This window comes from Moschus berezovskii, chromosome 15 (assembly GCF_049115385.1).
Source record: "Moschus berezovskii isolate FMDL1 chromosome 15, NW_MosBer_1.0, whole genome shotgun sequence".
Classification (NCBI taxonomy): domain Eukaryota; kingdom Metazoa; phylum Chordata; class Mammalia; order Artiodactyla; family Moschidae; genus Moschus; species Moschus berezovskii.
The window spans coordinates 24,611,877-24,638,684 of NC_142474.1; the positions used below are offsets into that span (position 1 = coordinate 24,611,877).

Sequence of the window (26,808 nt, forward strand, 5' to 3'; positions counted from 1 at the left end):
CTGGGAAGCTGCAAGCACTCAAACTGTCCACTTGACAAAAACCTCCACGCCAGGTTTCACCAAGGAACACCTGCTTAAAATCCCAATCTCCCCTCTGTAACATTCCATCCATTTGCTGGCAGCACATCTCCAAAAGGGCTGTGGTTCAGTTGATCTGTTGGCTGCATCCCCGACCTCTTGGCAACCCCAGGAAACCCAGCACAGAGCTCTACCCAGAATTCACTTTTAATGAACTTCTGATGATGGGCAAGGGGGAGGCTCCCTGACCATCTCAGCCTCACCTCCACATAGTTCACTCCATGGTGAATATGCAAACCTACTGCCCACTCCCTCCCACCCCCACCAAAGACAACTGGGGCAGGATGTTCCTGCTGCAGTTCTGCTAAGACACAGCCGCTGACACTACATCCCCACCGTCATACCCCCGACCCCATTCTCTCGCAGAAGGGCAGGGGAAGGTGCCTGGAAGTAACCGCCATCACACAGAGCTGAGAAAAGCCAGCATAAAGCACTTTTATTGCAATAAGAAAACTTGAAACTCATGTGTAGTGCAGGGTGGGGGTAGGCTGGGGGAGTAGGCAGCAATTTCTCTCACCAAATCACTACATAGGACAGCAAAGGGGTGAGAGGGGGCAAGGAGAAGCCAGGAAACTCTGAGATCAGCAGGGGGAGCTGAGCATCAAAAAACAGGAGATGCTGAAGCTGTGATGACCAGCATCATTTTCTTAAGACAACACTCAAGGATTTGTCATGATGGCTGGGCTTTCATGGGTGTTAAGTGTCTACAAACAGCACCTTCAATTTAACTTTCGATTGAAGTTCTTTAAATTTAGGAAGTAGAGCGTGGATAGCTATGCGATTACAAAAATCCTGGATATCCATTAGAAAAACCACAGGATAGAAAAAAAAAAAAAGGCCAGGCCGTGAAGGTTTCAGAGGTCCCTGCTGGCCTGGGGAACAGACATCTGCAATGTCCAACATCTCAGTGAAAACGATCTGCTTTCAAAAGGCAGAGGGTCTACGAGGAGGGTGAGGTGAGGGTGGGGCAGGGAAGGCAAAGGCTCGCCCCCTTCCCGCTGTAGTTTTGGGTAGGGCTTTCAATTCAACCCGAGGACATCTCTCAACTTGGAGAATAATTCGGCCCTCAAAAGCGCCTCGAATCTGCTATGGCTTTGCAGCGCAGCAGCAAGAACGTTTAATATATAATAGATAAAACTTTTATCCAAAAAAATAAAATAAAATAAAGATTCTTGCACCACCCCCCCAACACCAATTCCTAGTCTAAAGTTAACCCATTACTTGTGCTGTTAATACTTGACTAATACTTAATTGGAAACCTAGATCCAAAGGACTGAAACTCAATCTTCACCCCAAAACAAAAACAAACTGAGTAATTTGAGGTTTATGGCATATAGTTCAGGTCAACACACATACGAGGAGAAAGGGGAAGAGCAAAGCCGGTGACAGAACACATTCAGTCTGGGAAGATGTTTATACAAAGAGTGTAGTGGAACATCAGGAAAAGCTCCATACGGACTCGCTGTGTGCGTCTGGAGGCGCCAGATCCTTCTGTGGCACATCTGTTGGGGACAGAAAACCCCGTTAAGTCCCAGCAGCTCAGTGCTTTCTGTGTGGGGACGGGGCCACCACAAGGTTGCTGCTACACCATGTCCCTTCCCCAACAGCTGTGAGGTCTGATCTGTCCTCGCCCCTCCGTGCCAGTTGGGAAGGACCCGCTGGGCTCTGGCTAGGTTCCCAGGTGAGCAGCCTCCTTCCTGCACACCTTATTGGTGTTTTTTAAACCTAAGGTTACGTCTATGTTGCTGAGGACAGCAGGAGGGACAGAGCCCACCAATATGGCTGACAATTCAGATCCCCATTATCAATGGGTCTCCAACCTGGCTGCATATAGGAATATCTGGGGGCTTTAAATAAACCTGAAGGTTTGGACCCCACATCCAGTGACAGCCGTTAACTGGTCTGGGGGTGGCCTGGGCATCAAGAGTCTTAAAGCTTCCCAGAGACTTTAACATGCACAGCCCTAAGCCGGTTTTCCTCATGTCAAATGGATTGACAAAATATCTGCAGTCTTCATTCACTCACTCAAACCTGACTTTTTGGGTCTGCCCTTGAGCTTTCCCTCAAGACCTTTGCAAGAAGCTCTGAACTGTTCCTTGGCAGTGGCGGGGGGGGGGGAGGAGGCTGAGGCCAAGGTGAACCATAGCCATTCAGCCCTCTCTCCCCTCCTTCCCTTTCCTGTCCTTCCAGATTTACAGAAAGCCTGTTCCCAAATCAGGGTAACTCCAGGGCTCCTTTGGTACATTTATGTTCAAAGGACTCAGCCTTCTCGGGAAGGGACTAACGGTGCAGCCCTCTGGGCAGAGAGACGCTCTATCAAGTGTCAGGGTTTCCTCCTGGAAGGAATGACAAGTAAAAAAGCCAGAGTCCTCAAACCTGACCAGGCATGGATGACCCAGGTGTTTAGGGATCAAACCACTGAGAGGAAATAGCTAATAATGATTAAAAAAAAAAAAAAAAAGGCTCCTCTACTTCAAGACAAAGTACTCCATAACACGCTGGCAGCCACTTACTACTGTTTCCAAACAGAATCACTGTCACCCAACCCCTGGCTATGGCCTTCTGGTTCCAGGAGCAGGAGAGGAGCAAATGCAGAGATCTGGGGTCATGTGGAGGAGGAGCACACAGCAACCACTCCAGTATTCTTGTCTACAGAATCCACTGGACAGAGGAGCCTAGCGGGCTATGGTCCAGAGGGCTGCAGAGTTGGACACAAATGAAGTGACTTAGCACGCATGCATGAGGTCATGTGGAAAGATATCAGTGTTCACATGTTTTATGATTCTAATACTCATATGAAAAGTAATGCGCTATTAGGATATTGAGTTGGCTTACCTAGAAATAAGGGAAGAGGAAGGAAAACAAGTCCAGGAAGGGGAAGCAGGAAAGGGTTCTGTCCTAATCTGTCTCTGTCGGGATGTGACCTTGAGTAAGGCCTCTCTCTTTCTCTGGGCCTCAGTCTCCTTACTTGTTGGACAGAAAAGCTCACTCAGGTCCCTAAGATCCTCTCCAGGATAGTCTGAGAACATCCTTCCTAAGCATGCTGGGCCTCATCTTTAAACCCACTGATAACAAGCGGGCCTACTGTCCTTGCATGTCCTAGCCTCTCTAACAGGCGGTGAGAGGATGCATGAATGAGGGAGCTCCACAAAATCAGCAGGGCAAGCAAAGTCATCACCAATCTTACTTCTAAAGAACTGAAATGCTGGCACTAAAAATTTGGTCTATATTTCCAGTTCCCAGCTCAGTTTTAGTTTATAAGCTACATATAAAAATACTTCACTTAAACAGCTACCATCAGCTGCCCCATCCCCAAGTTCTTTCAAGAGTACATGCCATCCCTTTCCAAGGTATAAACTTGTAACAAAACTGAAAGTATGGCTAACGGAGGAAGAATATAAAGGAAAACATCCCGAGGTACCAAGGTTCTTTATGATGCCCATCAAGCACTGGGCACGACTTGGGAGGAGCAAAGGAAGGTTCTTTAGCACTAAGTTCCTTACCCAAGAATGGGGAGCTCAGGGAGGAGGCCACTCCTGTCATTCCAGTTTTAGAAGTTCCACGTCAAAGATGAGAGTGGCATTTGGTGGGATGATGCCTGGGTGCCCAGTGGCACCATAGGCGTAGTCTGGGGAGATAGTCAGCTTGGCTCTCTGACCCACGCTCATCTGTGAAAAGAGAAGGAAGAAGGGCAGTGCTGGATGCGCTCCCCAACTGTTCCCTTAAGAAGCAGAGCTGTTTACTGGGTGCTCCTTGGCCAGGATGGTGTGACTAGAACATTCTGGTGACTGTGTGGCTGCCTGGGCACCAGGCACCCTCTGTGAGGACGTGGAGGCAGGCAGACAGGCTGGATGAGCCCTCCATCTGGCTCCAAGGAGCCGGTAACTGATAAAAATCCCTCTTGACTCCCAGAATCGCCAGGCTTTCAATCCTTCTGTCCTGGTCCCACTAATCTGACTCTGGGCAGCCAACACTATAGACATGTCACCACCTAAGCCCTTCAGTGGCCTGTCACTAGAAGCATCTACACTATTGCAAAAGGAGTGCTTTGAACAAAACTTTACTTTAGAAGAAAACACAGTAAGTAATATTTAAGGCAGGCTACTTTTCTGCAATCTCTATATTTATACTCAGAAATGTAGAAAAAGTAAAACAAGCAGTAAGATTTTCTGGGGGTACCAAGTAGCATGTACCAATTGTATGAAAATAGCATGCTACCAATTATATAAAAAAGAAAAGTATTTATACATAGTTGCACCTGCCTGTATAAACATGAAAACATTTTTGGAAGAACACAAATAATACTGGCACTTTTCTATGGGGAAAGTAGAAGGTGGAGGGAAAATTTTCACTTTTTAAAATGTATTTGTAGCTTTTTCATTTTCTCATCAAATACAAAATGTCTATTTTCTGAACAGTGAGCAGGTTCTCTGCTTTATCCCCACTCTTTACCTATCTAAGTCTCCATGTCTATTTCCTCTCACCAAAGAGAACTGGAGATTTAACCAGTGTGGATAGAGGGATTTCTGTCTCTTTTTCAGAATATGCTTTACTCTACATCCTTTGTAAAAGATCACTGATTTATCTCCAAATAAATGGCTTAACCAGAGAAGGCAATGGCAACCCACTTCAGTACTCTTGCCTGGTAAATCCCACGGACAGAGGAGCCTGGTAGGCTGCAGTCCATGCGGTCGCTAAGAGTCGGGCATGACTGAGCGACTTCACTTTCAATTTTCACCTGCATGCATTGGAGACGGAAATGGCAACCCACTCCAGTGTTCTTGCCTGGAGAATCTCAGGGACGGGGAACCTGGTGGGCTGCCATCTATGGAGTCGCACAGAGTTGGATACGACTGAAGCGACCTAGCAGCAGCAGCAGCAAACGGCTTAACTTTCAGAAACTGCCTTTCCCAGGTGTCTAGATTTTTGCTCTTGCCTGGCTAGAAGTTGGCAATACAAAACACAGAGGATCTTTGTGGCTTACTTTCCTTCGGACACCTCTCCAACTATACCCGTACCTCTCCATGTGTGCAATCCTGGCTCTCTGACCCAGTCCAAGTGATGGTGACTGAAGAGAAAGCTACAGGTTTCCTTCCTACAGCGCCCTTCAGAAACTGGGACATGCTGGACCAAGGTGGCAAGGACAGTTGAAAGCATATGGCTTAATCTAATAAAATTCACAGCAATGATATCCTTTTACCCAGCAATTCCACTTCCAGAATCTGCTAGCAACTCAAATGTCCACTGCAAGGGGAGTGGTTTCACAGTGCAGCTGTACCATTCTTCTTAGCCTCTAGAAATAAAAGAGTAGCCTTAACTATACTAACATGGAAAGATGTCCAAGAGACATGGTTAGATGAAAAAACCAAGTTGCCAAAATAGTATATGTGCCAGGACTGAAGACCTAGAAGCACAGAAAACTGGAACAATAATATCAAAAGAACAGGAAAAGGGGCAAAAGACAACCCTTCTTCCTGTGCTTTTAATATATGTCCTAAAGAAATATTATATGGCAGAGTTTATGCTCTATGCACGTCTCAGACCACCCAGACTTCCCACAAGCGACAGCAGCACTGTGACTGACTCAAAGCAGCCTGGCTACACTTCATCACGCCTTACCAGTCCGGGATGGGAAGAAGGCTGGTAACACTAGCTCAGCGGCAGTGATGGCTCCTGGGACACACAACACAATGATTGTTCCAGTGCTGGAACAGCCACAGAAGATGAGCCATGGGGTGAACAATGGCTGGCATGGGAGATGGGGGGTCAGCTACAGACCCAAGAGCCTACCAGACATCACGGGTGGGGGACAGGACAGAAAGGTTCAGTTGGAGAGGTTTCCAAAAGGAAGTAAGCCACAAAGATCCTCTCCGTTTTCTACTGCCGACTCCAAGCCAGGAAGGAACAAAAATCTAGACACCTAAGAAAGGCTGTTTCTGAAAGTTTAAGCAATTTATTTGGATATAAATCAGTGATATTTATAGAGGATGTAAAGTGTATTCTGAAAAACAGAAATCCCTCTATCCACATTGGTTAAATCTCTACTTCTCTTTGGTGAGAGGAAACAGACTAATTATCCACCATGGCAGAGCCTGATTATAAAGCTCCCTGGGTTGTAGGCCACAATAAACATCCCTTTACCTGGTTAGTGCCAAGAAAAAAATTCCTGGGCTCAGCACAAGGATAAAATCCAACTGAAATCTGGCAACCCTAGGTCCCTTATTGTCTACTGGGAATTTCATAGAGTTGGCAGAACAAAAGCTGTTTACACAAATGGGGAGGGGAGAAGTGAAGAAATAGACTTAAGACAAACAAAATGACTTTCTCCATGAGCCTGACCTCTCAGAAGTGGTCTGACACAACATGGTCAATAATAAGACAAATACAAATTAAAACCATACCAAGATAATGTTTTTCACTCATTGTGTCCTGAAGCCAAAAGTTTTTAACAACACACTGTGCTGGAAGGGCTGGGAGGAGCAGGCACCTTCATAGCCCACTGGTGGCATTCAGTGTAATCCCTACAGGTGGCAACATGGCAAATATGTCAAAATTCAGTGCACACAGCTACTGAACCACTCGGTCTACTTCCAAGAATCTGCCAGTGGGATCCTCTGCACAAATGTAAAATAAAGTCCATTCGAGATTAATCACTGCAGTGTTGTTTATAATACTGAAATACTGCGAATGACCCAAATGGCCATCAAGAGTGTCCTGGTGAAATAAATCGTAGTACACTCACCTAAGGGGATACAGACATAAGCTCCTTTTACTGTGCTTCACAGACATTGTGTTGTTCACAAATTGAAGGTTTCTGGCAATCCTGTGTGGCATAAGCTTATCTGTGCCTTTTCCCTCAGCATTTGCTCACCTCATGTCTGTGTGTCACATTTTGGTAATTCACGCAGTATTTTGAACCTTTTCATCATTACATTTGTATAGCAATATGCAGTCTTTGATTTGCTACCACAAAAACATTATGACTCAGTGAAGGCTCAGATGTTAGCATTTTTTAGCAATAAAGTATTTTTTAAATTAAGGCACATACAGTTGATCCTTGAACAACACAGGTTTGAACTGCATGGGTCCACTTACATGTCAGTGTTTTTCAACAATGAACACTACATGATCCATGGTTGGCTGAGTCCTCGGATGAGGAACTTCAGGCAGAGGACCGGCTATGAAAGTTATGTGCGGATTTCTAACTGCTCAGGGGGCAGGGAGGTGCGGTTTGGTATCCCTACCCTGCACTGTTCAAGGGTCATCTGTCCATTGTTTTTAGGCATAATGCTACTGCACACTTAATAAACTACAGTGTAAACATAATTTTAATATGCACTGTGAAACCAAAAAATTCACGTGACTCACTTTACTGCAAGATTTGCTTTATTGTGGTGGCCTGAAACCAAGCCTGCACTACTTCCAAGATCTGCCTACACTATGAAGCTCTATGAGGAGAGCTTCCTTCTCTTTTATGTCCTGGTATATAAAGTATCAGATTGATTAAGTGCAAAAGAAAAAAGCAGAACAGTGTGTGTGTGTGTCTAAAAGAAGGGATGGGGGGGCACTTACAGAAATTCTACAAAAAACATCAATAGGAGCTATCTGGGTGAGGGAGCTAGCAATGAAATTTTTCCTACTCATAAACATAATTTAAGAAGTAGACACAAAAAACAAAACAGAAAAAGAGAGCATACCTGGGCAACCCCTTCTTCCCAGCCTCGGATCACCTCCTGCTTGCCCAGCACAAACTTAAAGGGCTTGTTTCTGTCCCTGGAGGAATCGAATTTCTTTCCGTCTTCAAGCATCCCTGTAGAAAAGGGCAGTTGTAACATGAGTAACGAGGAGGAATGACATGAGGGAGTGAGAGCCAGCAGGAAACTGCCTATCCCAGAGGCCAGCACTGAAGACCTGGCGGGGTGTCCTAGGATTTCCTGTGTCCTCAGTGGGCCTCTGAGGAGCTGGGGCAGTCCCTCTATTCCAGGCTAGTGAGTGCTCCTCCCCAGTGCAAAGCAGTAAGTTGATACCAGAGGCAGGCTGTCTAGCTTGTTCTGGAGAATGGGGAAGCAGACACACTCCTGGCAGGAATTCCCAGCACTCTGGATTTCCTCCCAGACTGAGAGCAACTGTGGGCCCTTTAAGCACACACAACAGCTCGCAGTCACTCTATGTGCAAGCCATATTCCTCCCTCAATTCACCCATCATCTTTTACAGAAAGTGGGTAGTGTCAGAACTTAATTGAACTGTAAGATACTAGCTGGTATTGGAGAAGGAGCATTGGAAAAGACACCAAAAACCTTTCACTGGTAAACTGTCAAAAGCTCTGGTTGAACTGTGGGTGGCGCTTCTAATCTGAGTCAGAGATTGGGCAAGGTACTTTCCACACATGAATTTATTCAATCCTCCCCACAGCAAAGGATTCCTGTCCCCACTTCACAGAAGTAACTGAGGCAGAGAGAAGTGAAGTAATGTGGTAAGGTATTAAAGCTAGGCTATAAATCCAAAACCATTTTCACTCTACCATTCCAGTTTCTCATCAGCCAGACAACCCACACTGGCAACTTCCACTAAAAGGGGGCATTTCAGAGATGGAAATCCCAGGGGATGAGTGTCATGACAAAAGACCAATAGATACCTACAAGTCCTTGCTCACAAAAGTCCATCACATTGGTTTCTCCAGAAGCCAGTGTCAGCCAATTGTGATAGCTGTTACTGAGGTCTTGAAAACACTCACACCTTCATCCCAGACTGAAAGGGTCCAGCCCGTTATTGACATATAACTAACACAATACTGATTTCACTGGAGGTGGAAGGGGGCAACCACTATGGTTCTAAGCAACCCTCTAAAGACCCAGCAAAACACAGAACTGTTGTATGTTTCAGAGGTGGAGGGAAATTCCAACCTAAAAAACAGTGTCAACACTGGTAGGTGGAATGGGGAAGCAGAGATCAATTGCCAGCTTTATCACAGTCACCAGACTTTCTGTATTTTGACAAAATAGGAAAATGGGGAGTCGTAAGGACAGGAACTACTATCCTAACAGAGGAGAAGGGACAGATGTCCTAGGGCAGAGTGGGTGATGATACTGCCTGAAACTAGCAGCTGAGGACTGAAAGGGAGACACAAAGATGGAGATCCACCCCTGTTAAGTCACTGTAAAGCTAGGAACTGGCACCCTAGAACTTACAACTTCGGGTGCACATGTAGCTCATCTCTTTACCAGAGCACAATCACTATCTGATCAAAGAAATGATAAATAGTTTTCTATCAATGACAAACTGGGAGAAAACTAGATCTCCACTCTCCATAATACTTACCATAGATGTTCCCTTTAGCCCATTTCAGGCTCTTCACACACTGACCCCACCCCAAATGAACTCAGCATCAAGGGTGAGAAGGCAACGAGAAGCTAGGCATCTCAGAATCCCTTCTCTTTTTCAGGAGCCTTTCCATCCATCTGCCTGAGACTGCTTATAACAAATGAGGAAACCAACTCCAAGGCTATAATTTGCAGGATGCTGAAGAAGGTTATGCAAAAGAGGAAGCAATGTCCATTAAGAAGCAGGAATAAATGTGCATATGATGCTTTCTGGAGTCGGAATAAGGTTTGTCAGTACTGAATGCAGAATACAGAAACTATGATATCAGAACAGGTATTAATAGTTTTGGCCAAGATGGAGGAAAAGGGATCAGATTTACCCTTCTACCTAATCAACCAAAAACTGAAACAAAAAAACCCAAACAAACCAACCACAGGAAAAAAAAAGAAACTGAATGAAACCAAAAAGAGGCCAGACCACAGTTACAACAATGAAGACACTGGACTTGGCCTGTGATCCCTGAGAAATAAAACTAACAAGGCGAGAGCTATGATGTCCCCCCAGCTCACATCCTTGGGAGCTTCCGAGGGAAGAAAACAGAACGGAGTCTACAGGACACACACCAGGGAGGGGAGGAGCTGTAAAGGAAGATCCGCAGATTCACAGAGTCCCCATAAGTACTCATACTAATCAAGGCATGTGGCCTGAGGAAACCACTCACAGGCTGGAAAAGAACCCATCCAGAAGGTTTACAAAGAACAGTGCTAGAGCCCACACAGGACTGGGATCAGTACTGGTTCCCACCAGATGAACTAAAAAATGTCATGGTTCATGAGGCACGGCATAGGATCCCTGGGAAGATCTCGCCTCGGCAGTGAGGAGTAATCAGCCCCCAACTGAGCGCTGCTCTGAGGACCCACCTAACAAATCATAAAAGCAAGACCCAGAGGATCAAACTGCTTCCAAGTAACTCAAGTGTTTACCCGTAAAAAGCTCAAGATTTTTAGGAATAAAATATCCAGCACCCCAAAAGGTAAAATTCACAATGTCCAGCATCCTAAGATGGTTGTTGTTCAGTTCCCAAGTCATGTCCAACTCTTTGAGACCCCGTGGACTGCAGCACGCCAGACTTCCCTGTCCATCACAATCTCCCAGAGTTTGCCCAATTTCATGTCCATCAAATCGACGATGCCGTCCAGCCATCTCATCCTCTGTCCCTCTCTTCTCCTTCTGCCTTCAATCTTTCCCAGCATCAGGCAAGGTCTTTTCCAGTGAGTCAGCTCATCGCATCAGGTAGCCAAAGGATTGGAGCTTCAGCATCAGTCCTTCCAATGAATATTCAGGGTTGACTTCCTTTAGGATTGACTGGTTTGATCTCCTTGCAGTCCAAGGGACTCTCAAGAGTCTTCTCCAGCACCACAGTTCAAAAGCATCAATTCTTCAGCGCTCAGCCTTCTTTATGGTCCAACTCTCACATCTACACACAACTACTAAAAAGATCGTCAAGGCTACTGTATAGCCTCGACTACAAAACCTTTGTCAGCAAAGTGGTGTCTTTGCTTTTTAACACACTATTAGGTTGGTCATAGTTCTTCCAAGAAGCAATCATCTTCTAATTTCACAGCTGCAGGCACCATCTGAACCCAAGAAGAGGAAATCTGTCTCTGCTTCCACTTTTTTCCCTTCTATCTGCCATGACATGATGGGACTGAAGTGGTTGTCTAAGGCGGCTTTATAAATAGCTGAGGAAAGAAAAAAAGCAAAAAGCAAGGGAGAAAGGGAAAGGTATACCCAACTGAATGCACAGTTCCAGAGAATAGCAAGGAGAGACAAGATGGCCTTCTTCAATGAACAATCCAAAGATTACCAAGCATGCAAAGATGCAGGAAAATATGACCCACATGCAGCTAATCAATCAACTGAAACCAATCCAGAAGAGACACAGATGTCAGACTGAGCAGAGGAGGACTATAAGATTGAAGTCAAACTTCCAGAGGTGAAAACTGTAATGCCTGAAATGAAAAATATGCTGGGCTTAGAAGAAGTGGATGGACATCCACAGGCAAAAAGTAAAAGTTGGGCCTATACTTCACATCATAATCAAATGTCAAAATTGGCTCTAAAAAAACACTAAACCTATAAAATTTCTAGATGAACTCATAGGAAAATAAACTTTGTGACTATAAGTCGGGCAAAAATTTCTTAGATATGAGGTGAAAAAGCACAATCCATAAAAGGACAAAATGAACTTCATCAAAAATGAGAACTTCTGCACTTTAAAGGACACTTTTAAGAGAATGAAAAGTCAAGCCAGACTGGGAGAAAAGCTTTACAGGACATATCTCTCATAAAGGACTTGTGTCCAGAATATGAAAGAACCCTCAAAAAACTTAGCAAAAAGCAATTAAAAAAGGGCAAAAGATATGAATCCATTCTTCACTGAAAAGGATAAAAAATGGCAAATAAGTACATGAACATATATTCAAAACTGTCATCATTAAAAAATGCAAATTAAAACCACTAGGAGGTATGACTACTATCGATTAGAATGTATACAACTAAAAAGACAACTCATATTATGTACTGGCAGGGATACGGAGGAACTGAAATCCCCACACGCTGCTGGTGGGAATATAAAACAGAACAGCCACTTTGGAAAACAGCTGGCAGTTTAAACATACACCTGCCATTTGACCCAGTCATTCTACTCCGGGATATTTATCCAAGAGAAATGGTGCTTTTGGCTATATAAAAATACTCATATACACAAATGCTCATAGCAGACCTACTTGTAACAACTAATAACTGGAACAATCCAAACATCTGCCAGCTGGTAAACAGATAATTAAATATATCCATATGATAGAAAATTATTCAGCAATAAAAAGGAACAAAATACTGACTTATGGAACAATATAACCTCAAAATAATTATGCTGAGTGAAAGCCAGACAAAACAGTACACATGGTATGATTCCATTTATATAAAACTTTAGAAAAGGCAAACTAACCTATGCTATCAGTGGTTGTCAGGGATGGGAAGAAGAGGGAGGTTTCAAAGAGTAACAAAGAAACATATCAAAACTTATGAAATTGTACACATTAAATACGAATAGTTTATTTACTGGATGTCAACTACACCTCTATAAAACTGTTATTTTAAAAAACAGGAGAAATGGAAAAAAGTGAGATTTACTAAAATGCCACATGCTTGCTTCCTACACCCAACCAGGCAGTGGATGGCAGGTGCTTCCTCTGTTTCGGAAGGAGCATGTAAAGCAGGCAAGTCAGCCTCAGCAGCTGCTCCCATTTTAACTCTGGACATCATGCTAGAACCGGGAGCCCTTGAACAGTGAAACCACCTGCCAAGTTAGTGGTGTAATTTCCTAGAGAAAACACTTCTCTGCTGAGAGAAGGCAACTGAGGTTACAGTGCAGACATGACAGCTGATACTCTTTAAGCTCCGAAGGCCATTCTTAGCAAAAACCTGGATCACCAGCATGACCTTCTATTTAAAGAACTGACTGATTCCATTTCTGATTACACACAAATCTATACCTCATGACCCAGAAATTGTCCAGGATAGCTACGTACTCTTGATGTCAAGAATTAGTTCTTGTCTTTCCCAATGAACATGGCTCGAGATCAGACCTGGACTCAAGAGTTTTACGTCCCTGAGGCACTCAGCTCAACCCCTGGCACTCACGAGCACTTTAGGATCTGCTGCATTTGCACAATTTTTAAGAACTAGCAGGACAACCACAAGGCTTTGGACCGCTTCCCTATGTGATAAAAAGAATCTGAGGGGTAATCCCAGAATGGCATTTTTTTTTTTTTACACTCGGCACCTTTAAATTCCTCGGCAAACTCCGGGCTCTCCAGTTAAAAGCACAAGGCCACGAAAGGAGCAAAAGCTGTGGCTGCCTGAGAGACTGTTAAATCGGCCTCTGGCTGCAATGCAGTTGGTGTCACCTTCACCTGGGTCTACTCCCAAACTGTTCCAGCTGTTCTTTGGGGGAAGAATCAAACTCAGATCCCTGGAGAGGGAGCAGAAGGGCTTAAAAAAAAAGAGAGAGCGCATGCATGATAGTGGGGAAGCCTCCAGGTACTCTCCAGGCAGGATCCCACCCACGGCTTGGCTTTCTGTTGACTGTCTGTTATGCAGGCCTCTTTCTTGCTCAAAAGGAACCAGCAGAGGCAGACCTGGTCAGCTGCTGCCATGCAAAGGCCCCTCGGACTGTTTCCAGACGCTTGGCCCACGTCACAGAAGCAGTGGTTAAGACCCAAGGCCAGGGAATTCCCTGGTGGTCCAGTGGTTAAGGATCTGACTCTCGCTGCCAAGGGCCTGGGTTCAATCCCTGGTCAGCAAAGACCCTGCATGGCACACAGCCAAAAAATAAAAACACATAATACATTAAAAATAAAAAACTTAAAATAATAATAAAAAAAAAGAAGGACCCAAAGCTAGCATTTGGAGATTCTGGAGAACCCCTGCGTTATCATTTCACTTAACAGAAGAGAAGCCACTTCTAGCACACTCTGCTTCGTGGAAGGCAGTTCCCAGATACTGTCTCTACTGGGTAAGGGAGAGGACTGAGGAAGGCACTGGATCGACGGCCTCATCACGTGCTGCAGTAAAAGTCCATGATTCACAGTGTGCTTTTCACTAGCTGATGCATCTGTGCAGCTGGTTTTCACAGGAAACATTCTGCAGGGCCCCAAATATGGAAAGTTTTAGAACCACCACCAACAACAACAAAAAAAACCCTAAACCAAACAAAACAGAATATCCCAAACCCCAAACTTTCAAAACTATATAAAGTTCTTGCTACTTACAGCTGGGAGAGGGAGAATTTTTACTTTTAACTTAACACCAGTTAGTTTTTTAAGGAATCTCCATACTGTTCTCCATAATGACTAGTACCATTTGACATTCCCAACAACAGGGCAAGAGGGTTCCCTTTTCTCCACATCCTCTTTATTGTTCGCAGACTTCTCGATGATGGCCATTCTGACAGGTATGAGATGATACCTCACTGTAGTTTTGATTTGCATTTAACGATGAGCAATGTTTATTAGCCATTTGTATGTCTTCTTTGCAGAACTGTCTGTTCAGACCTTCTGCCCAATTTTTGATAGTGTTGTTTTGTCTTCCTGGTACTGAGTTGCCTGAGCTGCTTGTATATTTTGGAGATTAATCCTTCAAGTTGCTTCATTTGCTATTATTTTCTCCCATTCTGACAGCTGTCTTTTCACCTTGCTTAGTTTCCTTTATTGTGCAAGAGCTTTTAAGTTTAATTAGGTCCTTTTTTTTTTTTTTAATTTCCATTACTCTAGGAGGTGGGTCACAGAGGATCTTGCTGTGATTTATGTCAGAGTGTTTTGTCTATGTTTTCCTTTAAGAGTTTTATAGTTTCTGGTCTTACATTTAGGTCTCTAACCCATTTTGAGTTTATTTTTGTTTATGGTGTTAGGAAGTGTTCTAATTTCATTCTTGCATGCTGCTGTCCAGTTTTCCCAGCACTACTTATTGAAGAGGCTGTCTTTTCATTATCGTATATTTTTGCCTCCTTTTCAAAAATAAGGTGCCCATAGGTGTGGGGATTTATCCCCAGGCTTTCTATCTTGTTCCATTGGTCTACATTTCTGTTTTTGTGCAAGTACAATACTGTTCTGATAACTGTAGTTTTGTAGTATAGTCTGAAATCAGGAAAGTTGATCCCTCTAGTTTCATTTTTCTTTCTCAAGATTGCTTTTGGTTATTCAGAGTATTCTGTGTTTCCATACAAATTGTGAATTTTTTTTCTAGTTCTGTGAAAAATACAATTGGTAATTTGATAGGGCCTGCACTGAATTTGTAGATTGCTTTGTGTAGTCATTTTGACAATATTGATTCTTTCAATCCAAGAACATGGCATATCTCTCCGTCTGTTTGTATTCTTTGATTTCTTTCATCAGTGTCTTACAGTCTTCTGCATACAGGTCTGTTGTCTCTTTAGGTAGGTTTATTCCTAGGTATTTTATTCATTTAGTTGCAATGGTGAATGGGATTATTTCCTTCATTTCTCTGATTTTTCATTGTTACTATATACAAGAGTAAGGGATTTCTGTGTATTAATTTTACATCGTGCAACTTTACTAAATTCAGTGATTAACTCTAGTGGTTTTTTGGTGGCATTCTTAGGGTTTTCTATGTATAGTATCAGGAGGGGTGGCTGTGAGGAGATACCCCTCGTCCAAGGAGCAGCGGCTACGCTTTGCTGCAGCAGCCATGAAGAGATACCCATAACCAAGGTAAGAGAAACCCAAGTAAGACGGTAGGTATTGCGAAGGGCATCCGAGGGCAGACACACTGAAATTATAATCACAGAAAACTAGTCGATCTGATCACATGGACCACAGCCTTGTCTAACTCAATGAAACTAAGCCATGCCATGTGGGGCCACCCAAGATGGGCGGGTCATGGTAGAGAGGTCTGACAGAATGTGGTCCACTGGAGAAAGGAATGGCAAACCATTTCAGTATTCTTGCCTTGAGAACCCCATGAACAGTATGAAAAGGCAAAATGATAGGATACTGAATGAGGAACTCCCCAGGTCGGTAGGTGCCCAATATGGAGAGGGAGGCCTGGCATGCTGTGATTCATGGGGTCGCAAAGAGTCGGACACGACTGAGCAACTGAACTGAACTGATGTATATAGTATCACGTCATCTGCAAATAGTGAGAGTTTTACTTTTTCTTTTCCAATCTGGATTCCTTTTATTTCTTTTTCTTCTCTGAATGCCCTGGCAAGGACTTTCAAAACTGTATTGAAAAATAATGGTGAGAGTGGGTACCCTTGTCTTATTCCTGATCTTAGAGGAAATGCTTTCAGTTTTTTACCATTGAGAATAATGTTTGCTATGGTTTTGTCATATATGGCCTTTATTATGTTGAGGTATATTCCTTCTATGCTGATTTTCTGGAGAGTTTTTATCATAAATGGATGTTGGAATTCTGTTGAAAGCTTTCTCTCCATCTACTGAGATGATCATATGGATTTTATTTTTCAATTTTGTTAATCTGGTGTATCACACTGACTTGTGCATAATGAAGAATCTTTGTATCCCTGGGATAAACTCCAGAATTAACCTCCAAAATATATAAGAGCTCATACAGCTCAATATCAGAAAAACAATCAACAAAATCAAAAAGTGGGCAGAAGACCTAATAGAAATATGATACTAATCAGAACAGGAATGCAGACTTTCCACACTCCAGCTGAAATCTAATGCCAGGTCCTAACTGACCACACGAAACAGGCACTGAGTACCTACTCCATGCCAAGCACCAAAGGAGAGACCTTGGAGACCACCAGCCCCGTGGGGCTGGCTCCTGGAGCCCGCAGTCTCCTGGGGAAAGAGCAGATGTAACTACACACTGCCTGATGGGCACCTTGTTAGAGACAGAGGCGTAAATGTGTGCACACATCTGAAGTGCCACTTTAGCCAAGGGTCAGGGGAGCCCACCGAGGGGGAGTCATTTAAGCTGCAAGAGGAGCCTGCCCTGGTGAGAAGTGGAGGCAGTGTGGCAGGCCAGAGGCCTTCGGAAAGGCTGGTGTGTTTGGGGAACTGAATGCAGGCCAGGGTGGCCTGAGCTTCTGGGAAGGGAAAAGGAAAGGCAAAGAGGGCAGAGACAGCAGCAGCCAGGAGCAGATTATTCTCCCCTTTTCTTTCCCTTTCCTGCTCCTGCTCTTTGTACTGCTAGACTTTATCAGGCCAAAGTTAAAGGGGCCCAAGGGAACAATACATGCCTAAGTTGTTCAAAACACCTCCAGCCTTTTCCATGGGAAATAGTAGGTGACAATACTAGAGAAAATTCCAAGGCAGACAAATGAGCGTTAGTTTATAAACACAATGAACTGTATCTATAACATTTCAACTCCCAGTTTATAGAAAAGCAAGGTAGTGGAAGGAGTTACACACAACCAGGAGAAAACAATGAGACAGACGTGGGGGTATTCTAATTGAAACTTTACAAAAATCAGTTTTAAACCACCAAACATGTTCAAGTTAAAATTTTTATTGTATAAATTATCTCCAATAAAGCTGTCAATAAAAAAAGTCTGAGACCCACTGCAAGGAACCAGAGTTCTTTGGAGAGAGGTGACTAATGCAAGGAACAGAACAGTGAAACCAAGGAAATTATTAAAAATAGTGGAAGCATGTCAAAAGGTAGGGTCTGCGTGCATGCACTCAGTCACTTCAGTCGTGTCCAACCCTTTGTGACCCTAAGGGCTACAGCCCACCATTCATGGATTTTTGTGACAAGAATACTGAAGTGGGTTCCCATGCCCTCCTCCAGGGGATCTTCCTGACCCAAGGATCGAACCCGCATCTCCTGCGTCTTCTGCACTGCAGGCAGATTCTTTTACTGACCCAGACAGGAAGCCCCCCTGAAGGGGCTCCTACTGGCCAAATTTGGGATAACAGTATCAAAAAGAATAATGAATATCAATGATTTTAAGGCCCCAAGTAAAATATGAGTCCCTAGTATACTAAAGGTAAATAAATAAATAGATGGGGAGAGTCACTTGTCACTATGGAGGATAACTATAAAACCAATTCCTGACCTTAAAATTGATAATTAAAGGGAAAGAATTCAGCTTTAGCCTGTGTAACGGAAGAGCAGCTAATAAATGTGGAAGATATGAAAAAAAGTTTTTAATTACCATTTTGTAAATTAAATGCCAATGAAACAGTTTCTTCAGGTAAGAATCATCAACTGATATAAAAACCAATAGGTGAAAGGCTGGTGAGGAGCAGGGCACATGCAGGATGTCCAAGTACTTTGACACTGGCCCCGTTAATTCAAAGGGTAAAATGCATAATCATAAAAAAGATCAATTGAGCATCACAAATAGTGATGTTCCCCATGGTATGCCGAGTATGAAGTACACAGCATCATGTTAGAAGTCTTCACACTAAAGTGTTTTAACCAGAAACTGTTTAGACATTTCAACTCCTAGTTTACAGGAAATCAAGATAGTGGAAGGAGTTACACAACAATCAGGAAAAACAATGAGATAGATGTGGGGGTATTCTCTAACAATAAGTGCTCTCTTTAGAAAAGCAGTGAGATATGAAGACTCTTCTGGATGTTTACTATAGACATAATCTCCAACTGAACTCTTTTTTTTTTTTAAGCTATTGAAAAACACTTTGAAGACAACTGGGGTAGTTTCAGTATGCATTTGGCTTTAGATACTACTGAATCATTTAAAATTTTCTCAGATGTGACCAGAATCAGAATAGGGAGAATACTCTCAAACTTACAGCATGCTCAAGTACTTAGAGAAAAAGTATCATGTCAGCAGCTTCTAAAGGCTCAGCTAAAAACCCAACATAGATTATATCTATCTACATATACCTGTAAGTAGACAGAATTAACAAACATGACAAAATGTCAACCATCATGGAATCTAGGTGGTGGGCATGTAGGTAATTACTGTTGTATTTTTATTTTTCTCTAATTCTGACAACTTTACAAATAAGAGTTGCACATAGATGCAAGAATTCTATGAGGTCTTTAGTTCATTTAAGACAAGTGAGCCTTCTTCTGCTCTCACCTGTGGAAGAAGAAAGCTGGCATCCACGTGATTCCATATTTTGGTAATCACAGTCCCAGAGGAAGGAAAATAATATTTCCATAGCAAGGCCCATTTGCAAAATGTTAAAATCCAATTATGTTAAGGAAACTTGAAGGTAAATGGACTGACACTTAAACTTGCACACACTAGTGAGCTGGTGTAGCCCAAAGCTGATTGTCTTACACCCACCAAGAATCAACAAATACTAAAACTCCTTTGGTCTCCAAATTAAAGAGAACAGCTACAGTTTTCTTAGCCAAAATATTCTGAAGGCAATGTGGAGGCCTGTTTTAAGATGAACCTTCACTCAGATTCATCTCTTTTTTATAATTACCTATTTCCTCATCTGTGAAATGGAAGGGTCTCAGCCTATGCAACTCTGCCAACCCTAACCTGAGGGATGATAAAACACCTAGCACTGGGGACACAGGGACCTTTCAGGACACAATGTGCATCAACAGCATTACTGTTGCTGCTGCCCCTCCCAGAATGCACTTGCCCCCAGCAATTCCTCACAGCAGGCATTGTTTCTCCCAGTTTTAATAGATGGCATTCGGAAGCTGAGAAAAGTGGATCATGTTTCCAAGCTAAAATCTGAACCCAGTAAAGGACCCACATCTTCTTTGGGGATCACTGTCCACGTGGTACCGCTTCTGCACACCTGCCCTTGGCACGCTCTAAACACCCAGGATACAACGAGGGCCCTGTTTCCGTACTGCCACCAACACTCCAGTGTCCACACAGTAGCTGGAAGGCAGGCGATTCTACCGAAATCCAGATCAGCCATCTCAGAAAACAAGCAAGCCCCGCCATTACCTTATCTACCACCTTATCCCTCACACAATCCACTCCAGCATACCAAGTCATGCTCCAGCCTCAGGGCCTCTGCACTAGCTCCTCTCTCTGCCTGGAAGACTTTTCTCCTTGACAGCCACATCAGTCACTCCCAACTTCCTTTGGGCAAATATTAAGTGTCATTTTGATAGAAGTTTTTTCCAACCACCCTCATTAAAAGCTGTAAACCCCCTTCCCAGGCCCTCACTCTGCTTTCACCTCTCTCCACAGAGCTTCTCACCACCTGACGTGTCACACCTTCATGCTGCTAGTCTCTTCCCCACCAGACCAGGCCTTTGTTTAGTTCACTGGCTGTGTCCCACTGCCCGGCTGGTTTCTGTTGCTCAATAATTATCTGCTGTAGGAAGGAAAAGAGTCCTGCTGTGGCCCTGCCCAAACAGTTACAATCTGTCTGCCTGAAGCGGGCACACATCGGGGGAAGCCATCTGAGCAGTCTCTGCTGGGGGCGAGCGCTCCTCCAGGCATCGGATCACCAGCCAAGAAACACCCAGCAGGGGAGGGGGTGGAATAAAGCAGAGAGGAGAGGGGAGACAGAGGCTAAAGAAAAGTAATGGGTGAGGAAGGGAGCTGTAGCGTCCCTTCAAGTGGACCTCCTGAGGTGATGAAGCCGAGGCATCCTTGGTTTTTCTCAGTCAGAAGTCAGGCTACAGACAAGTTAAACCTGATCCCGAGGACAAGATGTCAACTATAAAAAAAGAATTCCTCAATCCACTTGAGGTTGCTCTGACAATGGCAAGCACGTGGCCTGCTGATGTGAGTAAAAGGACATAAGCCTAGCAGTGTGTCAGGACAAGCTCAATAATAAAGTTGATGAAGCTACTGGAGGCAAGGAGGGAGCCACGAGAAGCCACTTGATCCTCAAGGCACCTATTTGGCAGGTTATCTTTCCACTTCCTCCCTCTCCCCTCAACGCCTGCCTGTCATGCTACTAGGAGGGGCTTGGCTAAAGACAGTCGAGTTTTCACCTTCCCTTCTGACATTACACAGATGTGGCGCAGGCTTTCTTTGAGGCCGTGCTCATGCTGTGCTCTGCTAAAGGCTGTGGAAGTTACCAGAGGGAGCCTGGAGAGTGGCATCCAGGATACAGCTGGCAGCCACCAGGAGCATTTACAACATCCATGTAGTCAGTCAGCCTGTGCTAATCATAACCCTGGCGACCGAGATAAGATTTTGGCTTCCTTATTTCCAACGCTGATCCTTTGAAGCTGCTCCCAAAACAGCAGCAGCAGTTACCTGGCCAGAGCAGACTGGGTCTAGACAATTCACCTGACCTGAACCTGGGTCAATCAGATTCTCCATCCTAGAACCATAACCACTGGAGCCACACAGCCAAGCAGTCTGGGCTAGCTATGCAAAAGAAGACAGAGAAACAGGGGGCAGGGGTGGGAGGTGGGCACACAGGGATATCCACCTTCCATGACTTGGGAGAAGCAGAGAAACAGCCCTACCAGGAGACTGCTGAGATATGTGGGTAAAGAAAAACAAGATGAAAACTAGGAGAATCATGAGAATTTCTTCTCCTCAAGGTTCAGTGAAGAGAGATTCTCTTGCATTTGAGGACCCTCAGATTTTTACAATACTTTTCACCATGTTCCCTCATGATGGATTCTGTTCCAAGTGGCTTTTAAGTCACTCAACGGCTACAGATGAAATCTCAAAGCGCTTACCCATTCCTCTCACGCCCCCAACAGGTCTCAAACAGGTTCTTCCTGGGAGGCTGATGGCAAAGACCCACAGGAACAAAAAAGCCTGCCCAAGAACAGCCTATTCTGTGAGCATGAGGCAAAGCTGGCTTCTCACCAGGGTGTCTTTGTACGGCTTATCAAAACTGAAATAAAAAAGAAAGCTTTTGTCCTAATGCATGCCAGGGTCGCACTGCTGTTCTGGGAACGTGTGGGTGGGTGCCACCCTCGAGGAAAACACAGACTTGGAGAAGAGGCACTGGGAGCCCTGATGGTGTTCTGGGTCCCACAGCCATCTGTTCTCTTAGGAAAAGGCTCCAGATATGCAGTGTGGGGACACTTCACTAAGAGGCAGTGAAACTTCGTTCTGCCAACATGCTGGTGTCCAGTCCTGCCATCAGCACCAGAAGATGGGTGAGCCAAGGACAAGGGGCACAGACTTGGGAATGGGACAGGTGGAAAAAATTAACCTAATGTGACTACTTAGAAACTGGGAGGAGAGGGGGGAGAAGTCAACTCATCACCTCTCTGAGTCCCTCCCTGCCCCAGTTGGCTGTGGGAACTGAATGAACTGCCCACTCACCTAGCATTGAAAAAGGTAATGGTTACTCTTCTCATCTCACAGATCAAAATCAACCAACTGACATGTTCTCTTCCACTAGACCTCCCGGGCTCAGGTGCTGACCATGGTCTACAAAGACAACCATTTAAGACATCAAAACCACTTTACAGTTTCTTTTGTAGGTATGAGATAGTTCCCTACCAAGACAGGTTTCAATACTTCCTCCTATGGTAGCCTTTTTAAAAGTTCTATCCCTAACTCCCTACACCCCTACCCCCTTTTCTACACAGGGAGAAGGGCCAGACAAATAAAAGGGCACCAGAGAGGGGAATGTTAGCTGCCTTTTTCCCTTCCCCAAGAAAAGTCATTTCCCTCAATAGAGGGCTCCCCGCCATGATCTGAGAGAGAAGGGGAGAGCTTATCCCTGAGCAGCCGGTTTAGAACTGCCTACAGCCTACTTGAGGGGGTGGGGGAGCGGAGAGAAATAGAGGAAGGAGGAGGAGGAACAGAGGAAAGGGTGGGAAGGAGGAAAAAGGGAAGGAGGAAGGGGAGGGAAGGTTGTTCATATTAACAACTGCGGCTACACCAATCACCAGCACCCACTACAGCTAAGTCTCCGCCTGCTCAGCCTCCCCCCTCCCCTCCCTACCAAGTACAACCCAGGAGAACCTTGTAAGGGCATAGAGTAAAAAATGGTTTCAAGGAATATGACTGTCATGTTAGAATTCTGGCTGACAGTCTAATACTTCCTTTGGCTTATAATACAGTTTGTTTTCCTAACTGGGCCTCAGTTTCCTTATCTTTTGAACGGGGATAAGTCTCTACTCTTAGAAGGAATGGGGGCTAATGTCAACCCGGGCCATCACCGCTACTGAGGCTCGGATTTATAAAGTGGCTCAAAACCAAGAAAAGGAAAAGGATGCTGCAGATCTAATTTCTCCAAGGCCAGGCTGGGCGAGAGCAGACTTAAAAAGTGGGATGTCTCCCCACCCGCAGCACGGGGCCGAGTTCCCACGGACTAGGAATTACCTCGCCCTTCTTATCTCCATCGAAGGGTGGGGCGGAAGCGGGGATAGGGTGTAAACCGGTCACAGAAATGCTATAAATCCTCTCTGATGGTCCTTGGCCAGAGCTCTGCCCATCCTGAGCTTGTGACCTTGGACAAGTGACTCCGCCGCCCCAAGCCTCAGTTTCCCCATCCGCGCTGTGGGCAGAACAGCAGCATCTCTGACACAGAACCGCGTTCGAAGTGCGGAATGAAGTCCTGCCCGCGCGCCGGCTCCGACCGCCGGGGGTTCGGCAGGCCCGACGCTGCCCCCTCGGGGGCGCTGCCACCATCCAGGCCTCCGCCTCGGGCCACGCGGGCCTGCCGCCGCCACGCCCCAGGCCTTTGCCCTCAGGCCGCGCCGGCTGCCCCCCGACCCCCGAGCCGCCCCCCACCCGGGACCTACGACTCACCCGTGTAGTGCACCACGCAGGTCTGGCCACGCTTCGGGAAGGTGCGCCCTGAGGAGACAGACAGACGCGCGAGGTGAGCGGATGCGCGCGGGGGCCGGGGCACTCCGGGGCCACCGGGCGCGCGCCTACTCACCGTCTCCGGGAGAGATGGTCTCCACCTGCACTCCCATGGCTGCGGTAGCGGCGGACGCTGGGTTGGCCGACGGGCTGCGCGACGGGCGGCGTGGACCAAGACAGGATCTCGCGGCGATTCCGCGGCTCTGCCTCGACCCTCCGCGCAACGGCTGCGCACGCGCGCACCCCCGCACGCCCCGCCCTGCGTGCGCGCCCCACACGGCGCGCACGTCCACGGAGCCCCGGCCGCGGGGCTGTGGGGGGAGGGGGCGGGGAAACCGGAAACCCGGAAGCCCCGAGGCCTCCGGATGCTGCCTGTCGGAGGGGCCGGGCTGCTTCCCCCGCCCTTCCTTTCTCCGTGCTACCAGCGGGGCAGGCAGCACTAATCCAGTTTCCGCGTATGAGAGGCGAAAGAGTTAGAATTGGGGATCGGCCAGCTACTAGCCGGGGGACTACTAAATCCACACCTACTCATCCTGTGAAAAGTTCGCGCAGATGTGCGTTCTTGTTAGCATTCCAGTGGGTCACGATCCTGAGCTATTTTTCTGTTGAGGAGGAGTCTTCAGCCTTTACACCGCGCTACCGGAAACCTGCCCCTCTCTTGCCCGATTCATTCATTCATTGACCCATTCATAACGTACATACATATACTTACTGCGCACCTACTCTATGTCATGCGCTGTGTTGGATGCTGGGGTAACAGTAGTAAAGGAGACGGACTCAGTCCCTGACCTTACAGAAGTTACGGTCTCGTGAGGGAGAGCCAATCAAATAACCACAAAGATAAATGAAAAGTTTCAAATCCTTAAGTACTATGAGGGTGGTTCATGGCATTGTGCTCCGAAGGACATATGACAGAGATGTGTGACTTAACGTGGACTGTGGTGACATGCTTCCCTGAGGTAACCAGGTTTAGCCAAGGTCTGAAGGGGTTGACCAGCTCATGTTAAAAACATGACCCCAAAGTTCTTTAACACTCTAACCATCTATGTCCCCTTTCCTTTGAATCTCAGGGAGCCTGTGACTGATTTGGCAATTTTTGCATCATTTAGGATATGGTCTGTGACAGAAACCTAAAGGAAGTCAGTCCTGAATATTCACTGGAAGGACTGATGCTAAAGCTGAAGCTCCAACCCTTTGGCCACCAGATCCGAAGAACTGGTTCATTAGAAAGACCCTGAGGCTGGGAAAGATTGAAAGCAGGAGGAGAAGTGGACAACAGAGGATGAGATGGTTGGATGGCATCACTGGCTCAATGGACATGAGTTTGAGCAAGCTCCAGGAGATGGTGATGGACAGGGAAACCTGGTATGCTACACTCCATGGGGTCGCAAAGAGTTGTATGAGACTGAGTGACTGAACTCAACTGTGACAGAAACCAAATTAACAGTAGCTGGAATGAAGCAGAAGTTGGTGTCTTAGGACGTTCCTGGTGGTCTAGTGGCTAAGACTCCACACTCCCAACGCAGAGGGCCTGGATTTGATCCCTAGAGAGGGAACTAGATCCCACATGCCACAACAAAATGAAGATCCTGTGTGCCACAAGTAAGACCCAGTATAGCCAAATAAATATATGAAAAAACAGGGGGATGGGAATCCCACCTCATTGAAACCAGGGTGGCAGATGAGAAATGCCCTACGACAGCAGTCCCCCTGAAGACAGAACTGACCTTGTGGCAGCTCCTCACAAGACTGCCTGACTTCCCATGTTCCTGCAGATCCCAGGAGTTCCGCCAAGGCTTAGGTCAGCTGTGGTCAAACCTTGCCTACATGGTCTAGGTGGATATGTGCAAGGTTGTCAGGGCACCAGTAAAGAGCATTTCCCTGGAAAGAGCCCTCCCCGGAGAACAAGACACACAGAACCCTATGAGAGTTTCCAGGTTGAGGTGAGAACAGCTGCGGGGAGGGAGTCCTGGGTTCTAGATTTGGCATTGCCAGTGACTTGCTGTGTCACTTGGGTAAGTTCTTCCCCCTCGCTGAGTTTCTATGAGGACAAGGGGTTTGTCTAGATGACCTCCAAGGGCTGGGAAGGCTTTAATGAACTCTGATTCCAGAACAGTGCCTGACACATAGTAGAGGCTTAAACATGAGTTGTTGAATGTATGGCAAAGGGAAATTCACAGTGCAGATTCATAATGTAATCACTGTGAGATCTGTGCTGTTAAGACTCTGTTGTTCAGTCACTCAGTTGTGTCTGACTCTTTGCCACCCCATGGGCTGCCGCACGCCAGACTTCCCTGTTCTTCACTATCTCCCAGAGTTTGGTCAAACTCATGTCCATTGAAATGGTGATGCCATCCAACCATTTCATCCTCTGTCACTTCCTTGTCCTCCTGACTTCAATCTTTCCCAGCACTGGGGTCTTTCCCAATGACTTGGCTCTTTGCATTGGGTGACCAAAGTATTGGAGCTTCAGCATCAGTTACCCAATGTATATTCAGGGTTGATTTCCTTTAGGATTGATTGGTTTGATCTCCTTGCTGTCCAAGGGACTGTCTAGAGTGTTCTCCAGCACCACTGTTCAAAAGCATCAATTCTTTGGTGCTCAGCCTTCTTTATGGTTCAGCTCTCACATCTGTACATGACTACTGGAAAAACCATAACTTTGACTATACAGACCTTTGTTACCAAAGTGATGTCTCTGCTTTTTAATACACTATTTAGGTTTATTGTAGCTTTTCTTCCTAGGAGCAAGCATCTTTTAATTTCGTGGTTGCTGTCATGATCTGCAGTGATTTGGGAGCCCGAGAAAATAAAAATCTGTCACTTCATTTGCCATGAAGTGATGGGACCAGATGCCATGAGCTTTGTTTTTTTTAATGTTGAGTTTTAGACCAACTCTTTCATCCTCATCAAGAAGCTCTTTAGTTCCTAGTCCTCAGTCACGTCCGACTCTTTGGAACCCCACAGACTATAGCCCACTAGGCTCCTCTGTCCATGGAATTCTCCTGGAGTGGGTAGCCATTCCCTTCTCCAAGGGTTCTTCCCAACTCCGGAATAGAAGCCAGATCTCCTGCATTGCAGGCAGATTCTTTACCATCTGAGCCACCAGGGAATCCCATTTTAAGCCAACTTCTTCATTCCCCTCTTTCAACCTTACCAAGAGGCT

At 45.6% G+C, this 26,808-nt stretch overlaps 1 protein-coding gene across 1 annotated transcript; it reads right to left on the bottom strand.

The window, feature by feature from the left end:
• Positions 1–497: 497 nt before the first annotated feature.
• FKBP1A (FKBP prolyl isomerase 1A) lies at positions 498–23,915 on the bottom strand. Its single transcript, XM_055434535.2, has 5 exons — positions 23,719–23,915; positions 23,586–23,633; positions 7,776–7,888; positions 3,582–3,746; positions 498–1,580 (listed from the first exon to the last, which is right to left on the bottom strand). Exons 1-4 carry the CDS (start codon positions 23,753–23,755, stop codon positions 3,618–3,620), a joined length of 327 nt encoding a protein of 108 aa, XP_055290510.1. The 5' UTR covers positions 23,756–23,915; the 3' UTR covers positions 498–1,580; positions 3,582–3,617.
• Positions 23,916–26,808: the final 2,893 nt, after the last annotated feature.